We start from the raw sequence: 25,723 nt of genomic DNA on the forward strand, positions 1-25,723 counted from the left end.
GGCCAGCTACAATGAATGGGCCTTCAGTACCTTAACTAAATAACTTCAACAGCCTGAAAGCAATTTGGGGAAAAAGAAAAAAAGGTGGTGGTGGTCGGGGATAAAGATCAATTCAAGGCTATTAAATGAAATAGCCATTCACAGTCACACCAATAGCTTGGTGGTAACAGATAATGTTGATGAGAAGTTTAGGGTTATGCTTTTTAGCCTCCATGTGACTTTTATTCAGCAGTGCAAATCTGACCTCATTTTGAGCCTCCCAAGGTAAACCCCGCTCATATCAGACAGTGCTGAAAGAAGAGATGTCCTACTTGTATTTCAGCATTAATTCACATAAAACATTCATTTAATTCCTTTTTTTTATTGCTAATTCTTTGAATTTCACATAACAAACCACATATATATTTATATTTTAAAAAATAACATATTTATACTTAAAACATCTTACTTTACATCTTAATACATAAAAGGTTTTTTTTTTCTTTTGCACAGCAAAGATAAGACACTTATGTTTCAGACAACATACCAGCAAACTTATGTACATGGTAGTCAAAATAATACTTCAATGAAGTCGCAACAGTGCAGAAATAAAAAGGTGACGAGCAGGCGCCCTGATGGGGGTTGTAAAGGAAGCCTGATGGAAAACAAATCTGCTTTTTTAAATGCTTTTTAAGGAATGTTTGGGAGCTTCTGGATCTTGATGATTGGAGCATGTTACAGAAGAAACATGATATTTTCAAGTGAGGAAAAAAAACGTCAAGTAAACAAGCTCGTTGCTACAGCAAATCCTCTTAAACAAAAGAGATGGAATTAGTGCCGTGCGCCCTAAGGCGCGCTGGGAATTTGTCATTAAAGTTGTCTCTCAAATGGGTATGCCTTGTTTTTCTTTTGTTTACACAATCTTTTAACTTAGTTCAGTAGCGTAACTGTCTGTCTGCTTTGCCCCCAAATTACGTTTATGTCCTCTCAATTGTTAGTCTCAGTGGCACATGTCAAACAAGCACTTTGCAACTGTTTCTCAACAGTGGCTCAACAGAACGGTGCGCTACAAGTGCCCAGAAATGCGCAAAGTTTTTTAGGCAGTTTCTTGCACCTTTACCTCATCAAAGCCATTGATTAGTGGTGGCGGCTCCTGGTTGCTTTCTATGGAGGATTCGCTCCCTGTGCTCTCACCAGAGAGGAGTCTGGTGACTCTGAGGTCAGCTTTCAACGTCTGCACGTCGTTTCCTATGCTCATCTCTCCCAAGTCATTAATAATTTGAGTCAACTCTTGTTTGCCATTGGCAACACAATCATTGTCCGTGTCCAGAATGTCCTCACACTCAAAGTGCATTGCTTTCTCCTCCTCTTCCTCCCCCACCAAGTCCTCCGTGATAGAGCCCAATTTTGGTGCACTCCGGCTGCGCTCCACCGGGGGTTTGTAGTAGCACTGTCCGTTCAGCAGCTTCCTGAGAGGCACCAAGGGGATGGTTTGTTCCCCTATGAGCTGCTGCTGCTGGTGCCTGGCATCGTCCCTCCGTTTTAGTCTTTTAAACTCAGCCAGGGCTGTTGCCGAGGTCTGGTACAGCAGCAGCGCCATGGCTTTTGCCTTCTCCGGCTTGGACACCAGCACTGCGTGGCAGCGCAGCATTACGGCCTTGTGTTTCATCTCGTGCCTGTAAATCCAAGCGAAAATCTTGGGTAGCCGCGGGTCCGCGACGCAGTAGGTTATCCGGTGCAGCAAGTACAAGTGTCCCGGTCTCCTGGCCTTGTCATCCATATGCACCATGCGGATGCCCTGGGAGCTGATGGTCAGCCTCATCTTAGTGCCGTTCTTGCCCATCTCGCTTTTGCCCCAGATCTTGCTCACCGCTACGTCCGTGCAGCCGTCTCCTTTGGACTGGATCGTGGTAGCGTTTCCCAGGTAAAGCACCGTGTACGTGGGATCTTCGCTGGTGATCTTCAGCTTTTTCCTCTTTGACTTGAACATGCTGCCCACCCTGTTGAGTGCGCTCTCGGGGCAGGACTTGGCGAAGGAGGTGAGCGCCGAGTAGTTGAGACTCACCGCATAGCCCTTCTGCTTGGACTGCTTGTCTTCCTCAATCAGGTCGAACTTATTCTTCTTCCAAGGCAGCATTTTACTGCTGTTTCCAGTCAACAGCAGCACTGAGAGAGAAAGGAGAACAACTTTTTTTTTAATTACTACTAAATTCTAGAAGCGTTCTACTGCCTGTCGGGTCATGTGAGAGCTACTCTACGTGAACTAAACGCAAAGACACCGTACTTCATCTGTCCATCCTCTGAAGTGTTCCTGTCCATCGCAACATCCCCGTTTTATGTCATTGTAGTGCTGAGTACAGTCTGCTCTGACAGCACGAGATTCACAGTTTATATGCGAGGACAAACCATTTCAGCATGACTGTAGGGGGGGACTGAACCAAGTGAAAAGATACAGTTCCTGTTAGTGTAAACTGTTCTTCTTGGTTTCTTTCGCTAAAACACGAATTATAAACAAGCGAAAACATCTATAGATATCTAAGTTATACTCAACAATTATGCAACATTTAATAACAGAGCTCTATAAAACTCGGTTTAAGAGTCGTCTGTTAATATAAACTACAGCTTCATTTTTGCATTAAAGAAGAGTGAAAAGCATTCCTGGAAACTATATTCCTGGAGGAATATATGAATGTAAAGTGAAGATATAAATACATTGTTCTGTTATAAAATATCAACTGAATGGAAAGAAACAGATCCACATATTATTTATTGTCCCGTGACTTGTTTTGTTTTTTGTTTTTTTGTTTTTTTCTGGAATTTCTTAAGTTTAAAAAAATTGTTCCTGAACGTTTGAATTTGTTTGCAAAGATTTATGTTTAAATTGATGGATTAACTCATAATTAACAGTCTCATAGAGGACAGCGGCGTTTAGGATTTGTCAGGTCCAGGTTAGTTTGAGTCACATCAAGTCTCTTTAAAACGTCTGTTACATGCTGCCCCCTTTTGGCTCTGTTCGGAAGTGCGATTCTTTTTTGTTGTTGTTGTTGTATGGAAGGAGATTTATGTTTTACTTTTATTCATGTATTTTGATATTTTCCAAAACATAGCACAAATACACACTGACGTTTTTGCTCTTCTTCTTCTTTCATCTGCTCACCTTAGGTGTCTCACTCTTGCCCTTCTAACTATACCCTGATCTGAGGGACAGCTCAGATTGAGATGGCCATATACCCCAGGGGTGGGAGGATCAGTCCAGATATTGATACTGTCCATACCAACACTGATATTGGTATCTAATCAATACTAGGGAGATATGATTGTTACTTTGTTTCTCTCCTCTAAGTTCAGCATGTAGCCCACTGAACTGTGTTAAATACGTTATTGGTGGTTTTGTTAATGAAAAAATATATCTCAAACATGCACTATGAAAAATGACTGAACCTTTTTGTATTGACTGTCATTTTATTTATAGCCCATAACACATCTAAACAACAGATGCTGACGCAAATTTCTTTAGAGACATGCACATTTACATTCCGTGTTTCTAAAACACCCAATTTCAAAATACAGGATAGTCTGAAAGTTATGTTTTTTTTTCTTGCATTAACTAATTATTGTTGACATTAAAAGGTGGTCATTAAAATGTGTTCAGAATGATGACTTATCTCATAAATCACACTGCTTTCTCCCATTTAAGCTGTCTTTATAGGGTAAAACTATGTGTAGTACTGCATTTACGTTGTATTGGAACGATACGAAAGTATGGAAAGCAATTTGCCTTTAGAAGTATCGCACAGTACAGATATACTCTTTTCTAATTTAATCTAATTCTAACATCCCGATCACTCCCAAGTGTGACACACGAGGAACTCATGTTGTTTCTGTCGGTGTTTCTTCAGGGCACATTTAACCGCTGAGCGTGTAACCGGAATGTACCACAGCTACTCTCCCGCCTGTATTTATCACATAAATGAGAAGATAATGTATGTCACTGTTTTAGAGTTTATTTTATTAACAGTATAAAGAATATAAAGGGTAGCGTTTTATAAAATAACATGCCTTCTAAAGTCCAACACCAATTTAATTGTCCGGATATGTTAATCGTTTGGTTTGTTCCATTTCCGGTTTTTACGACAACAAGGCTGTAGGTAGTGCACATGGGTCTCTGAAGCGAGTGGCTGGCCGCAGTATTCTTCAGTTTTGTATTCCTCCTGTGTTTTGTGAAGTGACAGCATCGGAGGCTATTATGGGCAAGAAGAAGGCGGGCGGAGGAGCCGTGCTGGGCAGAGCTCTGATCAAGGAGAGGCTCCAGGCAGGCCGGGGAAACAAAAGGGGCGACTCTTGGGTATGACACAGTTTTTTTTATAGCTCGTGTTAAACGTGTTCAGATAATCGCAGATGTAGATATGAGACCTTTCGTGATATAGTATCATCCCCTAAGCAGTTGTGACCCCGTTTTTAAATGCCACTCAACTTTTTTAATTCCACTTAGCTGTTAGTATTAGTGTTACGATTACCCCACACTGGTTTACCAGGATGTAAATTTACTGATGCTGTTGTTTAGAGCAAACGAACTAATGAGCAAGGACTATTACGTAAATAAATAAATGACTGGGGTACGTTTGTAATGGGGATAAACTTTTCTGGGAAATTGTTTTAACAAAATCTCAAGTATTTTTAGAACAAGTCACAGGGTGGTTTGGATGCAAGGATGTGAAAATGATCCACTATTTGGCGATGATGTCCCAGTCACAGCTGCTTTGTTTAATCTGGACGCTTTTTCACAGGCACTTAGCTACTGAAAGTTTGTTGTCATCGTTTTCTTTATATTTTCAGCTCCACACCAGTGAACTGAATGATGGCTACGACTGGGGGCGGCTGAACCTGCAGTCAGTGACAGAACAAAGTTCCATGGATGACTTTCTGGCCACAGCTGAACTGGCAGGAACAGAGTTTGTTGCAGGTAAATAACACTTTGATTCACTCATGTTTAGTTTTCAGGTGAATTGTAGGTATGTTTCTTTTTTTTTTTTTTACTTATCAAACATGGGAAACTACAGTGCTCTGAAAAAGTATTTGCCCCATTTCTGAATTCTTATTTTTTTTTGAATATTTGTCACACTTGCACATTTCAGGACATCAACAAATTAAATGATAAATTAGGCAAAGATAATTGTTCAATGATGACATCACTTACTAAGGGAAAAAGACAAATCAAAGCTGCCTGGTTCTATGTGGAAAAGTAATTGTCCCCATAAACCTAGCAACTGGTTGTCCTTGGGTAGCGAGAACTGCAATCGAGTGTTTGCGATAACTGGGAATGAGCCTTCCACATCGAACTTTAGTCCACAATATTTACGTGTATAAACCTAACAGAAGTAATTCTTCCTGTGTTTTTAAGTATTTTTTGTGTTAAATATTATGTGATCTCCACTGCAGATCTGCCTTTTTATTCTGCTTGTTAATCTAATCACTTTCATTCATTTCTGTGTTTTCTTAGAGAAGCTCAATATCAAGTTTGTGCCGGCAGAAGCTCGAGCGGGCTTATTAACAGCCGAGGAGAAAAGCGAACTGATGAAGCTGCACGAAGACAACAAACATTTCCTCAGAATTCCGAGACGGTGATTTGAGTCGAAATGTTTTTACAGCTTAATTTGTCTAACGTATAAATAATATGTTGCATTGATAAGATCTGTTGTGTATTTCCTTGTTATAAGACCCCACTGGGATGAAAGCACCAGTCCAGACGAGCTTCAGCAGACAGAGAAAGACAGCTTCTTGGAGTGGAGACGAGCACTTGCACAGTATGCAGCTTCTCTGTACTCTGAGTCACTTTTGGTGTTAAGAATCAGTAGTGGAATGCAGGGATAACCATTCAAAATTTTCTAATTAATGACTTATGATACATTTGTGCTGGATTATCGTTGCCTGTAATCTAATTACAAGTGTTCTCTTCAAAGGCTGGAAGAGGAGCAGAAGTTAATTCTCACCCCGTTTGAGAGAAACCTTGAATTTTGGAGACAGCTGTGGAGAGTGATTGAGAGGAGGTAGAACCCAAATCAACAGCAGATCACATTTCCTGAGGAATCTGTTCTCATTATGTGATGCTGAGGGAAAAAAACAAATATTTCTTTTTTCTTATTTTAGTGACGTCGTTGTTCAAATTGTTGATGCCAGAAATCCTTTGCTGTTCAGATGTCTGGACCTTGTAAGTGCTTTATTTCAATAGTGGACAGATGATAGAAATCTGGTTTCATATATGAAATAATTGCACTTTGTTTAATCATTTTGCATATTTCATCTGTCAACATTTGCTTGTATCCATCATTACGTACGTTTAAACTGTACTGCAGTGATTGTAATAATTCTCTGGTTGTGTGGCACCAGGAGTCCTATGTTAAAGAAGTTTCAGAGCATAAGGTGAACATGCTTCTGGTGAACAAAGCTGATCTACTGACCAGGGAGCAGAGGCAAGTCTGGGCCAAATGCTTTGAGAAGGAGGGGCTGAGGGCAGTTTTCTGGTCTGCTCTGGCTGAAGGCAACAGGCTGGATGCAGAGGAAAAGGTGAGACTTTTCTCTCTTCTCTGAACTGTGATGCACTTGTATTTTTTTAGGGAATAGATAATTTATTGTACTGAAGAAAAAGTCACCTTTTGGCGTCTTTAATCCCAGTGAAAAATAGTGCAGAAACTTGTCCCCTCACAGGGCATGGAGGTGGCCGATCCAGAGTGTGAAGAGAGTGATCCAGAAGAAGGAGGACGGCAAATTAAAGAAGATGTGAGTCAGAAAGGTGCAGATGGAGAGGAAGAGGTAAAGAACAAGGAGGATGAGGACAACGGGGGAGAACAGAGTGACATGGAGGAAGAGCAGGAAGAGGTAAGCGTAGATGAGGAGGACTGGAAGACCTGTTCAGAAGGCGAGGAAGAAGCAGAGGGAGAGACTGCTGGTTCATCCGATACATCTTTCCACAACTCCAGCCGTCTGCTGCGCAAGGATGAGCTGCTGGAAATGTTCAAGGCTGTTCACAATGGCTCCAGGGTTAAAGAAGGGCAGCTGACAGTGGGACTGGTGAGTAAAAGGACCATCTATCTGTCAGTCTAGCGTAAATTGCATGCTGTAGCCATGTATTTGTATTTAGTAAGAGCGTTTGAACCACTTTGCAGAATTCACCAGGAGTGCTTTTTAATGCTTTACAAGAATCGTAGGAACAGGAAACATTTTAATTGGATTCGTAGTCGGGGAAGAAGCTCCACACTTTCCTCAGTATGAGTTATTTTAAAGCAATTAAATGTTCATTATGTGGTGGAACCAACAGGTCGGGTATCCTAATGTGGGAAAGAGTTCAACCATCAACACTATTCTGAGGAACAAGAAGGTTTCTGTCTCAGCCACTCCTGGACACACTAAACACTTTCAGGTAGGTACTTACTGCTCAAATGCAGGTTAGGGATTCCACCAGCAAGAAGCTTAATAATAATGCTTACTAGGGATGCACCGATACCCAATACTGGTATCGGGTATCGGTGCCGATACTGTAAAATGTGTGTGTACTCATACTCGTAAAAGTTAACCGATACCATGAACCGATACCAACTTATTTCATTAGTCAGAGGGTGGCTTGTCATTTCTGTTGTAGTTTTTTAGATTGGCCACTAGGGGGGACATCCCGCGCTAAACAGGCACAGGGTTAGGCGAGTGAGACTGGCAGCTCCAGATGAAAAAAGAGAAACTGGAGGCTGCTGTAGCTAGGCTAAACAAAATGTCAGCAGTGTGGACCAGAACAGCCAACTTTTTGGTTTTGGAAAAGCGAAGAAAAATGTCAAGAGAAAATCCACGGGCAGTTAAAATAACAGAGGCTCTGACTCATTTTATTTCTCTGGATGACCAGCCAATGCCGGTCGTGGAAAACATAGGATTGCACCGTCTTCTCAGCATACTCGAGCTGCGATATGAAATATAATAAATAAACAGAAGTGTTTATTTATTATTCTGAAAGCTCGGGACAGTGCCAATAGTTCAGTGATATTTTGTTAAATTACAATGTGGAGACTCTGCAATAATTTAACAGAAGTGCTGATTTTTCACTTGAAATATTTTTGTGGTCATTTTTATTAAGATTTAATTTTTTATCGGCAGAGAATAAAATAAAATTCTAATTCATTGCATTTGTGTGTGTGTGGTAGAAGTATCGGTTTTTGTACTCTGTATCGGCAAGTTCTCAGATCCAAGTATCGGTATCGTATCGGTTTGAAAAAATTGATATCGTTGCATCCCTAATAATAATAATAATAATAATAATAATAATAATGATGATAGACCTGCGACAGACTGGCGACCTGTCCAGGGTGCACCCTGCCTCTCGCCCTATCACAGCTGGGATAGGCTCCAGCCCCCCCCCCCCCCCCCCCCCCCCCCCCCGCGCCCCTGAAAAAGGATGGATGGATGATTATGATGGTGTTTTTTGTGTGTTTTTGTTTTTGACATTTACGACAGACGTTATATGTGGAGCCAGGCCTGTGTCTCTGCGACTGCCCAGGTCTGGTCATGCCCTCCTTCGTTTCTACCAAAGCTGAGATGATCTGCTCTGGGATTCTGCCCATAGACCAGATGAGAGACCACGTACCTGCCATCTCACTCATATCCTTTACGTGACAGAAAGCTCGACTCTGCCTGTTCTGCTTTATAATTGATTCTGATGCTTACGACATGTAGTTCTTAACAGATTGGTCACATATGTCAGACGATTCCTCGGCACGTGTTAGAAGGCACCTATGGCTTCAATATTATCAGACCGCGGGAAGATGAAGACCCTGACAGACCGCCCACTGCGGAAGAGCTGCTGATGGCGTATGGATGTGAGGCTAATAGACATTTATCATGGGTCTGGATAGAATAGATTAACAATAGGTGAAATATGTACAACTCGAGAGAGTAAACCATCTTAGATTCTTTAAAAAAATCTATTTTATAGATTTAATTTTATGTATTGTGTTCCTCCTTGATCAGAGGTCCCTGTGGCACCCTTAGATGCTGCTAGCTGTCTTTCCCCTTGATGTAATTTCTTTGTTTTATAACATAGCCTTTTCTTTTTGGTCTGTTTCAGATATGAGAGGTTTCATGACGTCGCACGGCCAGCCCGATCAGTCCAGATCGGCCCGCTACGTCCTGAAGGATTACGTGAGCGTAAGTTCACAACTGCAAACTGTTGTGGGTTGGAAAAAACACACAGTTATGTTGCTTGTGTTTACTTTTTAATTTTGGACTGTGGTCGAGTGAGTGTGGGTCATAAATGAAATGTTTAGCCTTACAAAGTGGGAGGAAAACACAGATGGAAATTCTAGGAGAGATAAATAAGTTATTTTCATCTTGGCTCAGCTCTGTCACCTGCACCGTTAAACAGTGTAGCTGTAGCACATCTGTGGTTCGGCTGTGTGTTTAAGCAGACTGTGGAGCTCTTCAGTCTTTTGTAAGGTGTAGCTGTTCTCTTGTAACCACTGAATTTGTTGGTTTGACCAGTTACCAGTCAATTATGCATGTTTACAACGTCCTTTGCCTAACATAGCTCTTTTCCTTACAGGGCAAGCTTCTGCACTGCCATCCCCCTCCACATATAAAACCTGAAGACTTCCAGCCGCAGCACAAAAAGTTTGAGATAAGCGACTCAGACAGCAGTGACCTCTCCACTGTAATGAACAGACAACACAAAATTAAGAGAATCGAAAACGTGGTTGACAAGAACTTTTTCCATCAGGTAAATTATTCCTGCTGATCTTTTATTTTTGGTCAGTAGATGTTGTATTATAAGCTATATTACCAGAAGTGTTCTGTCACCCACCCCAATCATTGAATTCAGGCCCACAGGTGTGTAAAATCAAGCGCCTAGTCACGCGGACTGCATCAACAAACATTTGTGGAAGAATGGGATGCTCTCAGGAGCTCAGTGAATTCCAGGGATCGAATGCTAGTTGTGAAATTTCCTCACTAATAAATATTCCACACTTAACTCTTAGGCTACGTTCACACTGCAGGTCTTGATGATCAATTCCGACTTTTTTGATCAAATCCGATTTTTTTTGTCTGCTCGTTCACACTACAAATAAAATGTGACAGCAAACGCGCTCTAGTGTGAACGCTCAAAGCGGCCGCATGCGCAAAAGAAGACGTCACACACAACGCGCTCTGTTTAGACCCAGACCAACAGTATTGTTTGACTGATGGCCCTTAATATAAAGACTTCGGACTTTACGTTTCCCAATTTTTGCTTTAAGTTATTTTGTTATTTACATAATAATGTAAATAACCTAATAATGATCCTTATTGCTGTTTTAGAGGAGCGCTGCTTCAAAGGATAGTTGCAGATTTCTGTCAGAATCTGCAGATTATACAGTACAAATAAAATGTTCACGTTTCTCCAACGTTGTCTTCCCAACAGTTTCACTGACATCTACACTGGATGGCCAGGAAGCGTTCGCGATGTCTTATCGGGCGCTTCTCCGGAGCTGGTAATTGGCGTCTGTCTTGTGTCAGTGACGTAAAAGACGGATTTAATGCGACATGACCGTTCAAACAGCAGTCGCTTTCTAAAACATCGGATATGTATCGGATTCAGAACCACATACGAAAGTGAACCAGATCGGATTTGAAAATATCGGATTTGTGCCGTTCACACTGTCACACCATGATCAGATATGGGTCGCATAGGGTCAAAAAAATCTGATTTGATGCGCTTTCACCTGCAGTGTGAACGTAGCCTTAGTGGTATTATAAGAATGTGGAAGCCACTGGGAATGACAGCAGCTCAGTGGTAATCTCACAAATCCACTTCTGGAAGAATGGTCAAAAATTCCCATAAACACACCTAAACCTTTTGGAAAATCTTCCCACAAGAGTTGAAGCCGTTATAGCTGCAAGGGTTAATTGGACATCATATCAAACTCTATGGATTAAAAATGGGATGTCAGTCAAGTTCACATGAGAGTGAAGGCAGACGAGTGAACACTTTTGGTAATATAAAGTGTGTCTGCAGCAGAGGAGCAGTTTATTATGAAGTTAAATGATTTTTTCTTTTTGTTGATGATGAACCTCTGTTTAGGAGAACGTGCGGGCACTCTCCAAAGGAATTCAGTCTGTGATGGGCTACAAAGCAGGCAGTGGACCTGTGGGTCCAGGCAAAGCTGAATCAGAGATGGCAGCGGGCAAACCCTGGAAAAAACACGGCAACAGGAACAAGAAGGAGAAAGTGCGGCGGATTACTAAGCATCTGGATGCCTGATTATGATCAGAAAATCGAAGTTAATTTGAGAGACTTAGATCTGTGAACTGTACTTTAGGAAAAACCCTGAAGCACAGTTCATGTGTGATTCCAAGGGAATCAATTCTGAGTGCTTTGTGTAGATGAAGGCCCCCTTTAATCCTGTGAGTGTGGAAAAATCAGGCCGTCGTGACATTAACTAATGAGGTGCATAATCTGTCCGCTCTGGTTTTAACAAAATGGTGCAGTGCGCTCCGTCAGGCTGATCACCAGTTAAAGAGCAACCAATCAATTCAACATGCAAATTTGTATTCAAGGACGACACATAAAGTCTCTATGAATCAGTTAAAATACTGTATGTTGACTTTTATACATTTAAAGCAATGCTCTTTGTAACTTAACCGGGTTAGTAGAATAAACACATGCTTTCATGTTGGTGTGACACTTTTTTGTCATATTTCCATAACAATATATTAATTAATGCTTCAGTGTAAATACAATAATTTGTATTTGTAATAGAAGACTATGAAATAGCAAGTTTTGTAATCTGAATAAGTTAAATTTTGCCAACTCTAAGACTCAAACTCCTTCATGGGATGCATTTTTAATTTCTCTTTGCTCTTTGGGCTGATTGGGACCTGATGAATGTAAAAACAAAGAATGATGTGATTTTGATTTTTTTTGTACCCAATTTTTGTTTCTGAGAAAAATGAGATCCACTCATGAGGACATTGGCTTTAAATTTCGATGGAACAGAGGCAGAATAACATCCTCGTAAGTGGATATCAGGCCCTGGTAGAGCAAAATTTGGTATTTTGGTCTAGACAACCCAAAATGTAAAATAGACTGGTTCTTATATAGCGCCTTTCTAGTCTCCTGGAGTACTCAAAGCACTCTATACAACACGGCGCATTAGCCCCATACACACCCATTCACACGAGCACTGTTATCTATATAGGGAGTGCTTTCCAACTATCATTCATACACATTCATACTCTGATGGATGCATCGGAGAGCAAGTAGGGGTTACTATCTTGGCCAATGATATTTGTCATGCAAACTGGGGGAGCCAGCTGCCTGAGCTATAGCCACCCCTTTAATATATATAATGTGATGTCCACATATGTGGACGCCAGGTCCTAGGAGGTTAAAGAAGTGCATGAGGGTTGCAGGTGTCTAAGCATCTGAGAGCGTTTCTAATTCTTACTGTTATTGAGTATTTATCAACCAGATAATACATTTGGAGTTGATTTTCTTACCATCACAGAATAGCTACAAGCTACAAAATGTTGTAAACCTGGGAACAAGTGGGAACTCCCATGAGTGTAAAATGAATAATATACAATAAATAATTGTGGCCATAGGTTAATTGGATCATCCAAATTGTCACTAGGTGTGAATGTGCGAGTGAATGGTTGTCTGTCTCTGTGTGTTGGCCCTGCGACAGACTGGCGACCTGTCCGGGGTGTACCCCGCCTCTCGCCCTATGACAGCTGGGATAGGCTCCAGCGCCCCCCGCGACCCTGAAAAGGAGAAGCGGAAGCGAATGGATGGATGGACAATAAATAAATACAAACACCCCTGACCTGTGGCAATGATTTCTGATGTTTCTGTTTTTTATGTCTAATGTCTTTGCTTATATTTATGAAGGGTTTATGTATAAAGCAAAGACATTAGCTGTTTTTCGAGTATTTTTATGACTCTTTGTAGCTAATCTGTGTTCTAAATTATAATCGATCCAATCCTTTTTGACCACTTTAAATGTATCGAAAGAACAGCTGTATGTGATATTTGGTGAGATTTCTGCTGAGACTTGGATAAATAAAGGATATATATATAAAAGTCAATTTGCCAAAAACTGACTGCAGCTTCTACATTTGTGACAGGAACGTGCTTTGTGGCTCAAAATCACTTGTTATCATTCATGAGAGTTATGCTTGACAGATCATAGCCCAACAACTCATTGACAACAATTTGTAGCCGTTTTTTGGCAAGCGGTCACTGTGATCAAGTGTAAGATTCCTGAAATGGACTAAGGTACACGCAATGCTCCTGATCGTAGCTACAAATGAACGCGCCTCTTTAAATAAAAGGATGATGACTTATTTGTTGGCATCTCTAAACACAGAAAGAGCGTAAAATCCACACGTTCACTTGTGCCTTTGAACGTATTTCCATATATGACAGGTGGCACAGGTAAGCCCCTCCCTGCCGCGTGCGGGCCGTTTGGAGAGCTGCCGCTGTGCTTCTGATGAGCAAGAAGTCAAATGTGCATATTCCACTAGGAGCATGGCTCAGTTTCTGATCGGTTCTGCGGACTGTCGCTGAGCTTTGCACTTAAAATGAAGAAAAGTGCGCACATCGCGGACGGTCAAGTCGGGGAACGATCAGACTATTTCCTGACTAGTTTGGTTGATTTTTGCGTGGATACGGTTAACACCTGTTTGTCCCGTGACGCAGACACACTTTGCGTCCCTGTTGGTCTCACCTTTCTTTCTGCGCTGCTTTTGCTGCTATCATGTCTCCTGTAAGTAGATTATCATTAATCACCCACCGGCCCCATTCATCTAATACATATCTAACGTTGACCTGTGGTAACTGTGAAGGTTCGTGTATCAGAGGTGCAAAATCCGGGGAGAAAATCCGGGAGAAACCGCGGTTTTCTTCTACTGCTTCATCGGTAACCTGTGCAGTACAACTGGAGCCATCCTGTCCAGGCAGCTGCATATACAGGTAGCACAGTTCTACGTGTAACCAAGTATTTTCACTCTATTTATGCATTAAAACACTAACTCCTTATCGCTGCCCTTTCTGCAGATTTTAATGGGTGCTTTTGCTGCCGCTGTGGATTTTGTGAACTGTATTTTGTGGTGCTTTCCAGTGTTCCTGTGTTGGAATTCGAAAGCAGGTATGATTAAGAAAATTCCATATCTTAATAATGCAAACCTTATCATTCCCAAACAATTTAGCAATTGTGCATTATTCAAAGTGCAGCAGCAAGGTAGCGCAGGTGTTTAAATATTGTCATCCAGCCACAGTAGGTCCAATTATCAGAGAGGCGCTACAGATAACCACACAAATGAACAGGGGACCTATTGAAATGCTTTCTAACTGTAACCGTCCTCTCTGGTGTTCTCTCTCAGAAAAAAGGCTGAGGATGATGAAGAGGAGGAGGAGACAGCATCTCCTAGCAGTGTGTGTCTTGATGGTAGTTGCAGGAGGTTTTCTGAAGTCCAGGGTCTCCCATACTTCAGCACTGCAGCCCGTCAAAGGGAGGACGCTGCTGCATGTCGTCCTTCAAGTCTCCAGCTGGAGTTCTTCAATGGTGTGGTTACACAAACGGATACATGTGTATGAGTGCTGTCACCTGGGTTGTTTTGTTGTTTTTGAATTGCCGTTTTGCAGCTGCTCTAAATGTCCTTCTGCTGCATCGTAAAATCGTCTGTCTGTAGGACGACACTGAAATCGTGGGTTACCTACTGGGGCTGCTGTCTTTTGTCATAGCCTGTACCTCCAGGATCCCCAAACTCTGCAGAGTAGTAAGTGACAAAGCATTCACTTAAAATCATGTTACTGTTCTAATAAAGTTCCTAGTGTTATTTGTGTTCTTCCTTTTAGTGCAATGGACATAAAGTGACCCACACTGCCATTTTCTCTGGACTGTTGTGCTCACTGGCTGGTGCCCTCTACACTGCAGCCATACTCCTCTGTGGCACTCAGTTTAGATTTCTTATGAGAGCGATGCCATGGCTTCTGTCATCAGCAGGCTGTGTGACTCTAGACCTTCTTGTATCCTTACACAGAAAGTGTGACCACGCATCAACTGTGTAGAGATTCACAACTCACTTTGCTAGTATGGGGTCGGGCCTCATTTTGCCTTCAGAGCTTCGTGTCATAGATTCGACAAGGTGCTGAAAACATTCCTCAGACGTTTGAGTCCATATTGATGTGATTGCATCACACAGTTACTGCAGAGTTGTCAGCCCTACATCCATGATGTGAAGCTTTTGTGAAGCTACTGTGCATTCAGAGATCCTCTTCTGCTTGCCTAGACTGTGACAACTGACTGTTATTTGAGTCACTGTTTATTCCTTTGACCATTCTCTGTAAACCAGAAAGTTGTGTGGGAAACTCCTGGTAGAGCAGCAGTTTCTGAAATACTCAGACCACGCCATCTGGCACCAACCATTCAAAGTGATTTCAATCGCCTTCCTTTCCCATCCTACCCCACCCCATGCTCAGTCTGAACTTCAGCAGGTCATTTTGACCATGTCTAAATGCATGAAGTTGCTGCTGTGATTGGTTGATTAGCTACTTCCAATAACAAGTGGCTGAACATGTGTAGCTAACAAAATTGATGGCGAGTGTGGATTCTCACTAAAACCGGGGCTACTGTCCATTACATCTAGATTTAGGTGATTTGCTTGAGTCTGTGCCAGTCATGCTGTGGTGTGGTTTGTTGACCTTTAACCTGTCATGTCAGATTGTAATTACTCATTGGTGCAAGAGAGGCTCCAGCAAGAAGGCTATGAGACTTTTTGCAGATACAGAGCGCCTTTTAGGTGGTTCACGGCACCCTGCAAAGAATAACACTGCCATGAAGAGACAGACAAAAGAGCAAATTCCTTCATCAGCACAAACAAAAGTAAGCTTGTTTTGTTTAGTCATACCACTTTTTTGTTATTGTGTGCGCAAGGTATGTAGCCCTATGCAGGTATTGTTCTGCAACAAACACTATTAGCATTGTTCTTCTAATAGTGTTTGTTCACTAAAGCCTTGGTGTGACTATAATAGTATTCTTTTTCTTCAAAGATAAAAGATCTCCAGAAGATGAGAGAGGTGGGCCAATACATGGATGTCAACAGTCAACCTGCGAGAAAAGTAAGCAAAGAATCTGTTGTGACACGACATTTTTCCAACAGCAGTTTGTTTGATAGGAACTCTTCACTGCACACCGTTATTCTTCAAATACTAGATGTGCTTTCATTTTTGAAAATGCCCCTCGAGAAGGTGACGTCACCCAGGGGAGACGTGGGAAGCGAGCCTCCCAGCAGGAGGGTTGGGGCGATCGGAGCCGACGGCTTCTGCTCCGCAGACACATCCTGTGACTCCTCGCCGGTCAGCTCGGATCTGGAGGTGAGTTGGATTACTTGGATACAATCACTTAAATTAAGAAATGAATCAAATGTATCACTAAATAAACATTTCTCCCCCTCTCTCTAAAGCTATGATATATTTTCAAAAAGCTGGTAATCTTAATACATCAGATGCCAGTTCTCACCGTGTAAAGGATAGCTATAATATGTAGTTATTCCAAAGTGCCACTAGGTGGTGACAGCATGTTTGCATGCTGGATAGTGTGCATGGCTGTTATAAAAATATGAATGAACATAACCCTTTGTGTCACGCCACCTTACATGAACTGCTGTGATGACCTGATTCTGTTAGTATCAGTCTTTTTATGAGTTTAAACTACTGAGTCAGTTGCACAACAGCAGTGGTGAAGTTCCTAAAGAGGTAATGACTTCAGGACTCATTATCATAAGCCAGGGGGGGTCTGGAGTCAGCTTGTGGAAATGGTGAATAAGAATGGCACTGACAAAACTGCTTCAAGACCTATGTTTTAGTGCCACTTTAGGGTTGAGATCCTTTATAAAGGAATAGTATTGACTGTCTGCGTATGAAAATACAGCAGTCAGAAGAATTCATAATCAGACGTAATAGTGCAACTATGCTTAGTGCTTTGCACATGTGACTTTGGGGGAAGTAAGTCAGAAAACAGCCCTCAGACGTTCTTATAAGGAGACAATAGTCAGCATGTTTTTATTGGACAGACAAGTCTACGGAGACATGTGCATGTGGTTTTCTGAGTGCAAGCTCAGTGTTTTGTATTTCAGTTTTCTGCAGTGTATAGCTGAGCCAGTATCAAATCTTCACTAGTCTTATTTTAGAGAACAGTTCATATTTATATAGTTTTCTCTTTTTTGAAAAACACAGTCTGAGTTTGCAAAAGGATTCAAATTCCAAGTGTTTTTTTTCTTTGTCAGGCCTTTATGCTCATAAAAACTCCCGTACTAGAAAGCCAGGCTATGGAGGATGTCATTTAATCAGAAACAAAGGCAAATGGTGCGAGCACAAACAATCGCAAGTTGATACTGTTCACCAAACAGGAAAAAACAAAAGACACGAATGCCCTTTTAGCACAGTTGGTTTGTTAGAGAAGTAAAGGCGATTTGGAAAAGTGCAAGTATATGGTGAATGTGACAAAGTATAACTTTGTTTGGCTGTGAACACTCAGCTTAATCTTCACAAAGACAACAGGAGGCAATTTAAAGTTTAGCCGGGCCGTTTCTGTCTGATGCACTTGGAATTTACTGACTCTGTTTACTCGATCTTAGGAAGACTTTGTGTTTAATGTTTAATCCTGATTACAAAGAGCTCCAGAGGAGTTCGAGTCTATCAGTGAATCTTTTACTTTTTATTTGGTTACCTAACTTCCTAACAGCCTTAAAGCAAACTGGGAACTAAAACAAAGATTACAGAGCATTTTTTGAAGTATTTAAATGAGTGGCTTTTCCTACTTTACATGTGATCCTGATAATTGGACAGTCGCCTCAGCCGGCAGCTTGAAACCTCCATTGTGCTGCGTTTCACGCACATTACTGCTGAGTTCTGGTTCTTGGCTGCGCTGAGGCTTAGGGCTACAGTGATGGGTGGAATTGTTTGAGATTTGCCATGTGGTCCAATTGTTCTGCTGTAAAGGATCTTTGATTAAAGACCAACAGTGGGCTGGGTCTGTCTGCCTAGGAAGTGGTGCAAAATGGTTGCCTTGTCTATAGGGGGCCAGTACCCTCTGCTATTTTGGGAGATGTTTATAGTCTGTTGTTTGACTCTCGCTGGCCAGGAATGTCACTGTGTGAACAATACAAGACCTGTGTTGTAGGTGTCGAGTTGACGCTCTCATGGGGCATGATTCAACACGACCACCATTGATGAGCCCCCCTAGAAAACTAAGGAACACTTAGTGTATGGTACACTTCTGAGCTGCCTCTCAATTCATCAATACATACTTTGTTTGTATTTTAAATCAACATTAGGGTGCATTAATATATCATATGTGCCATGTGATTATCGCCAAATGCTTTTATAGCATAGCAGACAAATTAGTCTCAGAATATTAGCTGTTTATATGACTTTGCTATAATTCTTTGTACGATTACTTTGACATGTTCTTATTTTCTAGTGGGATTTTGAAGCAGCAAATGCACACTGGAGCAAAGCAACAGCAAAACAACAGGAGGGTGACGAGTTTCCCCTGCAAGAGTGGCCGACAAACCCCGAACCGTTTAACATCTGCGCCCGTTCCCCGTCTGGACTCGTACAGAAAGCTCTATCTGGTACGGAAGAGTGTGGCTCTGTAAGCTTAGCTAAGTGAAGTTCACACATGCTGAGTGCAGTAATTTGTGAATAAAAGTGCAAAAATAAATCTGTCATCTGTCTTGTTTTACAACAAAAATTACTCTGATTGTTTTTAGTTTAAAGTTATTTCGAGTACCTTTTTGTTTCTAACACTGTAGCGAAGCACAAACGTCAAACTCCTGAAGACGTTCTGTCTTTTAGAAAGGTTTACAGAAAAGACCTTCCCTAATAAAACACTATTACTCCCCTGCTGCCATTCAAGGTTACTGGGTCATATCCTGTATTTGCTTGTCGACCTGGGTTATCGGGGCTGGACTGGGAAAAGAGCCGGCAGAGCAGATAAGAACCAGACTAGACGCCCAGAGCTTGTCTGTCCTCTCCATCATTCAGCAGACCTCCGTCCATCTGCCTGCTGTGAAGCTTCATAAAATAAAAGTTACTAGAGTCAGTTTTAACTAAAGGAACTTCCTAAGACCTGATTATGGAACAATTACATTTTTACTCCTCCCTGTTACATTTCCTCAAGTGACAGGTCTCAGACTAATGACTGGGAAACAACTAATGAGATGTAACAAAGCAATTGCTGATATCAGCAGTGGATATTAATGTCCTTAACAACGGCTCTGTCTGTGGAAATGGCTGGGAAATGTTTATTGAATTTTATTTGATCTGACAGTGTTGATGTTTAGGCCATGTGATTTATCTACTTTGTTGTTTGTTTGTTTTTTAATAATAATGAAGGTAATAATATTGTAATAATAATATTGTAAACAATCCTATTGCTCGGCTATACTGATGCTAGTATTCATGATTACACAAGTGCTAAATATGCTAATGCTAAATATACACTCACTGGCTAACTTATTAGGTACACTTTGCTTGTGCTTTTACTTTAATTCTTTGTGGCAAAGATTCAACAAGGTGCTGAAAACATTGATCAGACATTTTGATCCATGCGATGACATCATACAGTTGCTGCACATTTGTCAGCTGTACATCAATGATGAGAGTCTCCCACTCCACCACATCCCAAAAGTGGATTAACTGCGGAGGCCACTTGAGGACAGCATATTTTATGTCACGTTTTAAGAAACCAGCTTGGCAGGATCTGAGCTTTTTCCAGCTGGAAGCATCCACTAGAAGATTGGTACAGTTGATCACAAAGGGATGGGTATGGTAAGCAACAGTATTCAGGTAGGCTGTGATGTTTAAACAATGCTCAGTTGGTATTAATGGTCCCAAAATGTGCCACACCATTACTCCCAGCCCACCAGCCTGAACCACTGATGTATGTTTTCCACTCTGCTATTGCCCATGACAATTCTAGACTCAGTTTCCTCGTGCTAGCTGACAGGAGGAGAACCTGGTGTGGTCCTCTGCTGCTGTAGCTCATCTACTTAAAGGTTCAGCGATACCTTGGTTTTAACAAGTGGTTACTTGAGGTAAAGTTGCCTTACTTTCAGCTTGAAACACCCTGACCACTCTCCTCTTGCTTTTGGCATAAACACGTCATTTTCATCTGCAGAGCTGGCTATTTTCTCTTTTTCAGACTATTCTCTGTGAACCATAGAGATTGTTGTGGGGGAAAGTGCCCCCACAATCATTCCAGAATTTCTACAAATGCTCAGACCAGCTCATCTTGCAGCAACAACTGTGCCACGTTCAAAGTCACTTAAATTCTTTTATCTCCATTCTGTTGCTCAGTTTGAACTCGAGCAGGTTGTCTTGACTGTGTCTACATGCCTACATGCATTGAGTTGCTGCCATGTGATTGGCTGATTAACGAAGAGTTAAGCAGGTGTGCATAAGAAGATGGTTAATGCATTTATATATCTGCAATAGATTTGTCTTAACTACATTGGAAAAGTGAATGCACAAAAGCTTATCTAATGTTGATGAATATGGAGATATCCCATGTATGTAGCTGTATAAGTCTTCAGATCAGTCATTACAACCATAGTAAACAGATTGACTGTAATTCTATATTGAAAAAAAATTATGTCCTGGACTTTCTGTTGGAGACTTGGCAATTAAAGCTTTTTACCATCTTAAAAATAGACCCAAAGACAAATTGTCATTTAGGGGTCTGATGCTATTACAAATGCTGAGCTAGCATGGCTTGATCTGGGCCTCATGTCAGTCTCTTCTGAGGCCAAAAGAAAACAATCCGTGTGTCCCATATAAAAAGGTGGAATTTTGTTTGCAAAAGTGATGAAGAGCCTGGATTAGCACATCTGAAGCCGCAGTGGGGAGAGGATCTTTCTGTTTTTCTTGGCCCTTTGTCAGCGTCCACTCCACTGCAGAGCATGCCAGGCACTGGATGATTCGATCCTGCAGAACATTTTGTTCACCTTGAAATTTGGCTAGCAAAGGGGGGGGGGGGGGGGGGGAATTGCACAGGAGTGACACGATAGTTGAAGTGCGCAAGTGAGGAATAAATCAGAAACTAAATCTTCACTCATGAATACATGGTTGTTACTGAATAAAGGATTATATAATCGTGGGTTGCTGAATTTCTTTGTCAAAGGAGCAACTGATTTGGCATGTGTTTTACAAATGGGGTATATGAACTTAAGTTGTGTGTACACTGCTTTTGGCAGAAGAAAGAATTATCTAGTTTTTATGAATCTTGGCTGAATTAGGGATTAAATATGTCAAGTTTGGATATCTTAATTTCTTTGAGCCCCCAAGATTTATGAAGTTGCAAAAAGCAGAAAGCATTCATGTGCTCAATAAAGACAGTGAAATAACTATATTTGTGTCTCTCACCTGGTTTAGTGTGCGCTACTATTCATGACAATATCATGGTGAAGTTTAGTGCTAGACTAAAGTGTTAATGCTATCTTATTTTAATAAACAACACTGCCACACTGTCATATGCAAAACTAGAGTCAAACTAGGGGTGGCACATGCCACCCCATGCAACCCCACACTGTCATATGCAAAACTAAGGTGGCACTTGCCACCCCACGCCACCCCTTTAGATCCGCCCCTGATCCGCAGAGCCTTCATACTCACCTTCTCTATACTCAAAACTGACCAAAGCAAAAATACTTTAAACAATGAAAGCTGGAATAAGCAAACCTGCTCTGAAAACTATGTAGAACAAACAAGCAAAAAATAGACAAAAAAGGACGATGAACAGCTGACAGAGCAGATATTTGATACCCCGAATCTTGGGAAACTCTAAAACTCTTGCTCTATTTAGCAATAAAGCTTTGATGGCTTTCGTCATCGCTTCTTCTTGAGAAACTCTAAAACATGTTCGTAAATAACCAATAAAAAATCTGTACTTCCTCCTTACACATATATTGTGCCTACACTGTGTTGTGTTAGAGGCATCACTGACTCCTTGCTAGCCCAGCATTATTTTATTTATTTATTTATTTATTGCGTCCAAGGCTATAGCATGAGGCAGCGTTCCCTTTGCAGCTGTTATAATATTATCTCTAAGGGAAAAGTACTCGTCGCTTACTTACGTGACGTCACGCGAAAAGATGGACGTCACTTCCTGCAGTCAGACAGCCAGTTCAGGCCAGTTCATCGTTGCTGTAGTACTCGGTCTATCCCATTGAGCTGTCAACACACGGCAAGCCTCCTCTCTGCCGCGACAACATTTTTCTCTTCAACTTAGCCCGTTTTCTCCGTCAGCGACGTTTTTCATCAGATAACAGCTACTTTCTTCTCAATATGACTCGAAGGTGATCTTCAGCGTGTCCAGGTGGTTCTGGGTGAGTGTCTTATAATGAAATATCTGTGCGGTTTTGCCTTCATCGCTGTCACCACCATCATCATCATCACCCATGTGTCTTTCGTTATCAAGCGCGGCTAAATGCTAAAAGCGGTATGGTCCTAGCTGATGCGTGTGGAGACGTCAGCCTCATCCTTCCAGCGGCACGGGTGGAGAATCACCACGGTTGCCTCTGAGATACAGTTTTCCTTTTGGCAGCGATTAAATTGGGAAAACAGCTCAACAGTGGAGGATACCTGGACGTTGTTTTTAAGCTAGTCAGGCTAACAATGCAACTTGGCTAATGTTAGCCAGCTAGCAAACATTCACTCATGTCTTCTTATCTGCCCAGACCCACCTAAGTGGATACCTGGGATTGTAGCCAGAATTGTTCCCCCGGAGTAATATTTACATTTTTAATACTGATCAGTTTTGCTGGACAGTACCTGGTGATATCCTTTATGATACTGACAGTACGTAGTGACAGACAATCAAGCATTCACCCTTCAAGTTGTAAACATGTGCATGCCAGTTGCGCAGTTGTGATGAGCTTTTTGATCTGCAGATGGCTTTTTTCATATCCAGTTATCATTTCGTTAGCATAAAAAGTAAATCTGAAGACGCTTTAAACTGTTGGGCGTACAGTTTAATTAATCTAACACACCTGCTACACTTCATCCTCGAGTAATTTGTAGGATTGGAAAAGTTAATACACCTGCAATAACTACAGCGTATGAAAACATGCTAATAAAATAACTTTGACTAATCGTTTGATAGCATTTAATCACAGGTCTTATAAAAGGCTTCTCGTGGTAGCTGCATTGAGATAGATATATATATATATATATATATATATATATATATATATATATATATATATATATATATATATATATGACTATTCAGAGTAAGCCAAATGTAAGTGAGCTATATTTGATATTTGTCAAAGATCAGGTTGTGAATTTTCCTAAATTATTTTGTTTGAAATGTGCAAATTGTTCACTGGCATCTCCAGGCTGTAACATAAAGCTTTTGTGACTGACTCGATCAGTCATGAAGTAGCAGGACTGGCACCCCTGTGACTGTCATCTATTTGGATTTAGGGCACGTGGTATTTTAGTTGTATCAGAAATCTATGCAATGTGTTCCCCCTTTTTTTGTCAGCTTTCACTAAACCCACTCTTTTACTTGTGTGCATGTTGTGGTTAATTTGCAAAGCTGGTCTCGGACACTCTTGTGCCCCACATGAAGAGAGGTTTTTAAGTTCTGCCACAAATTCTCAGTGTGATTGCGAAGTGGACTCTGGACTTTCCACATGCCCTCTGGCAAACATTAGCACCAGAGCTTCTTCTTGTGGCTCCTACAGCCGTGCCTTAACCCTGTTGACCTGAGTACAGGTTTGAGGCCTTATATCTGTGATGCTTTCCATTTTGGATTTTCACTGCCTTTGATTTTGTGTGTGTGCGTGCATGCACGCGCGCCCTTTGCTAATCTGTAATTTTCACTGACATTTTTGCAGATTCGTTTGAAACACTGTTTCATCTTCGTGATGCAGGTGTTGCCAGATAATTGACTTGCCAACTGTTGGGTATATAAATAACCTCGTCTAACTGATAAGATGTTGACTGTTTGCATAAGACTGTCTTAAACTAGTAACCTGTACACTCCAAATGGCAAGTTTTGATGAAGATTGGGATCATGCAAAAACGTGTAAGGGTTTGGTTCTTTCGCTGAATGGATTTAAAGAGCGACAAAGAATATGTTTACATTTGTGATCTATCAAGGGCATCCTTGCATTTCTGTTCACAAATTTTACCAAAAAACGTTTTTAAACTGTTGTAGAGAAAAATCTGACTATGCAAGATTCTATTTCTCTGAGAATCACACCTTAATTATACAAAGATATCATCCTTTTAGCTTGAAAAAATTGTGTCAAAGTAAAAAGAATATAAACCTGTCAAAATGTGTTTTTTTTGTTTGTTTTGTTTTTTCATTTGTAATTCATTTAGATCAATTTCAGAAGATTAGTTTTATTGAGTAAAGATTCTTCCAGCACAGTTAGGTGTAAATTGCTTTTTGGATTTCTGTATTGCAAATGTACCAATCCTGTATTTGGATTAGGTAGCACTAACTTGGGACTTTGTAAATACAGGATCAACTGTGCAGTAATGAGTGAATTCAAATAAATTAGGTAAATAACAAATGCATTTAAACATTTTTTTTTTAAAATTTAATTTATGGTCTGGTTGTCATTTTTTTTTTAAAATGTATAAATTCTTTTAATTGCTAGTAAATACTTCAGTAAAGATATTAGTGTTGAAGCTAAACTCATACAGAAGAGTGATTCCCAGCTTTTTAATTTAACACTGGCATTGAAACTGCAATGAAGCTATATTTGGTATTGACAGATACCCAAGGCCAGGGTATCGGTATTGTCAGTGCTGCAGATGGTGTATATTTCAATAATTCAGACTGCAGGCTGCTATTTATATACATATATAAGTGATAGGACTTACATATGACTTGGGTCCAAAAAAGGCTTCAGTAGTGGAAGGATGAGAAAGTTGTTTGGCTTTACTGAGCCAGCAAAACATGTCCTGTTAAAGTTCCAGTTTCTTTGTGTCTCAGTAGATAATATATTTGTAAATATTTGATGTCTTTTCACGTTAACAGAGCCAGTGTTATCTTCAGTATCACTACAGTTAGTGACAATATGAACGTTGAGTTGAGTGGAGTAATATCCATTCCTCTAGATCTCCTTTCACGTGAGACCTGAGCAATATGGGATTCAGATGTAAGATGAATTGCATTTATTCCATAAAATTTGACACTTTTGGTCCAGTCTGTAAATAAGATAGGTCTGTAGTTATGTCTGTTCATCTGTTTATCTTTTGGGTAAATTTTGTACTTATGAGCACTTAAAACTATTTTTTGTTTTAAACTGGATAAAGAAGAATTGAAGAACTAAGAAGCTAACTTGCCCTTTTACCCTTGGACTTGGCTCTTCTCTGTGAGGGAGCTTGAGGTCTTGTCGAGCTGACCACTTGAAAGCGGTTTAAATGAAGAAGTTTGGTGCCAGTATTCCACTGTCCTTTGAGCCTGTGCCTGTAGGGCTTTTACAGGTGAGCTTGAACACATCAACCTGTGATGGAAGGCCTGCCAGTGTTAATTCAGAGCAGAGATGTGAAATATCCTGACATGGTAAAAGTCCTCTCAGCAGCCTGGCGCTGTTTGATGTGGGAGCCTCGGAGCAGTGTGATAGAGAAACGCAGCTTTCTACTGCTGGTATCGCAGTTTGCCTTCAGTAAGACCAGAACACTCAAGTTCTCAGCAAAAGTGAGAAT

At 41.0% G+C, this 25,723-nt stretch overlaps 4 protein-coding genes across 7 annotated transcripts in view; 3 read left to right on the forward strand and 1 right to left on the reverse strand.

Moving 5' to 3' along the window:
• Positions 1 to 880: 880 nt before the first annotated feature.
• fam43a (family with sequence similarity 43 member A) lies at positions 881 to 2,348 on the reverse strand. Its single transcript, XM_085132222.1, has 2 exons — positions 2,264 to 2,348; positions 881 to 2,145 (listed from the first exon to the last, which is right to left on the reverse strand). Coding segments are annotated over exons 1-2 (1,071 nt in total). The 5' UTR covers positions 2,265 to 2,348; the 3' UTR covers positions 881 to 1,075.
• Positions 2,349 to 4,062: 1,714 nt separating this feature from the next.
• Positions 4,063 to 11,661, forward strand: lsg1 (large 60S subunit nuclear export GTPase 1). Its single transcript, XM_085132225.1, has 14 exons — positions 4,063 to 4,324; positions 4,816 to 4,942; positions 5,480 to 5,600; positions 5,697 to 5,783; positions 5,940 to 6,026; positions 6,127 to 6,187; positions 6,367 to 6,543; positions 6,685 to 7,047; positions 7,295 to 7,396; positions 8,473 to 8,616; positions 8,711 to 8,834; positions 9,083 to 9,162; positions 9,557 to 9,730; positions 11,072 to 11,661. Exons 1-14 carry the CDS (start codon positions 4,226 to 4,228, stop codon positions 11,249 to 11,251), a joined length of 1,926 nt encoding a protein of 641 aa, XP_084988351.1. The 5' UTR covers positions 4,063 to 4,225; the 3' UTR covers positions 11,252 to 11,661.
• Positions 11,662 to 13,420: 1,759 nt separating this feature from the next.
• Positions 13,421 to 18,703, forward strand: tmem44 (transmembrane protein 44). 2 transcript variants are annotated; one of them, XM_085132220.1, is made up of 10 exons: positions 13,421 to 13,757; positions 13,837 to 13,963; positions 14,048 to 14,138; positions 14,374 to 14,555; positions 14,683 to 14,769; positions 14,849 to 15,019; positions 15,714 to 15,875; positions 16,043 to 16,111; positions 16,238 to 16,366; positions 18,474 to 18,703. In XM_085132220.1, exons 1-10 carry the CDS (start codon positions 13,573 to 13,575, stop codon positions 18,663 to 18,665), a joined length of 1,395 nt encoding a protein of 464 aa, XP_084988346.1. In that variant the 5' UTR covers positions 13,421 to 13,572; the 3' UTR covers positions 18,666 to 18,703. The 2 variants fall into 2 exon arrangements, with proteins under 2 accessions (XP_084988346.1, XP_084988347.1); XM_085132221.1 differs by having other exon boundaries at positions 16,241 to 16,366.
• A 3,454-nt stretch (positions 18,704 to 22,157) lies between these two features.
• The window catches only part of atp13a3 (ATPase 13A3), a 37,764-nt gene continuing 34,198 nt past the window's right edge, over positions 22,158 to 25,723 (forward strand). For 2 of the 3 annotated variants that reach the window (XM_085132217.1, XM_085132218.1), the window contains exon 1: positions 22,158 to 22,380. The gene's annotated coding sequence lies outside the window, so the exon portion shown is untranslated. The remainder of the gene's footprint in view (positions 22,381 to 25,723) is intronic. The other variant, XM_085132219.1, reaches the window with a different exon arrangement.

Source organism: Neolamprologus multifasciatus, chromosome 15 (genome assembly GCF_963576455.1).
Source record: "Neolamprologus multifasciatus chromosome 15, fNeoMul1.2, whole genome shotgun sequence".
Taxonomy (NCBI): domain Eukaryota; kingdom Metazoa; phylum Chordata; class Actinopteri; order Cichliformes; family Cichlidae; genus Neolamprologus; species Neolamprologus multifasciatus.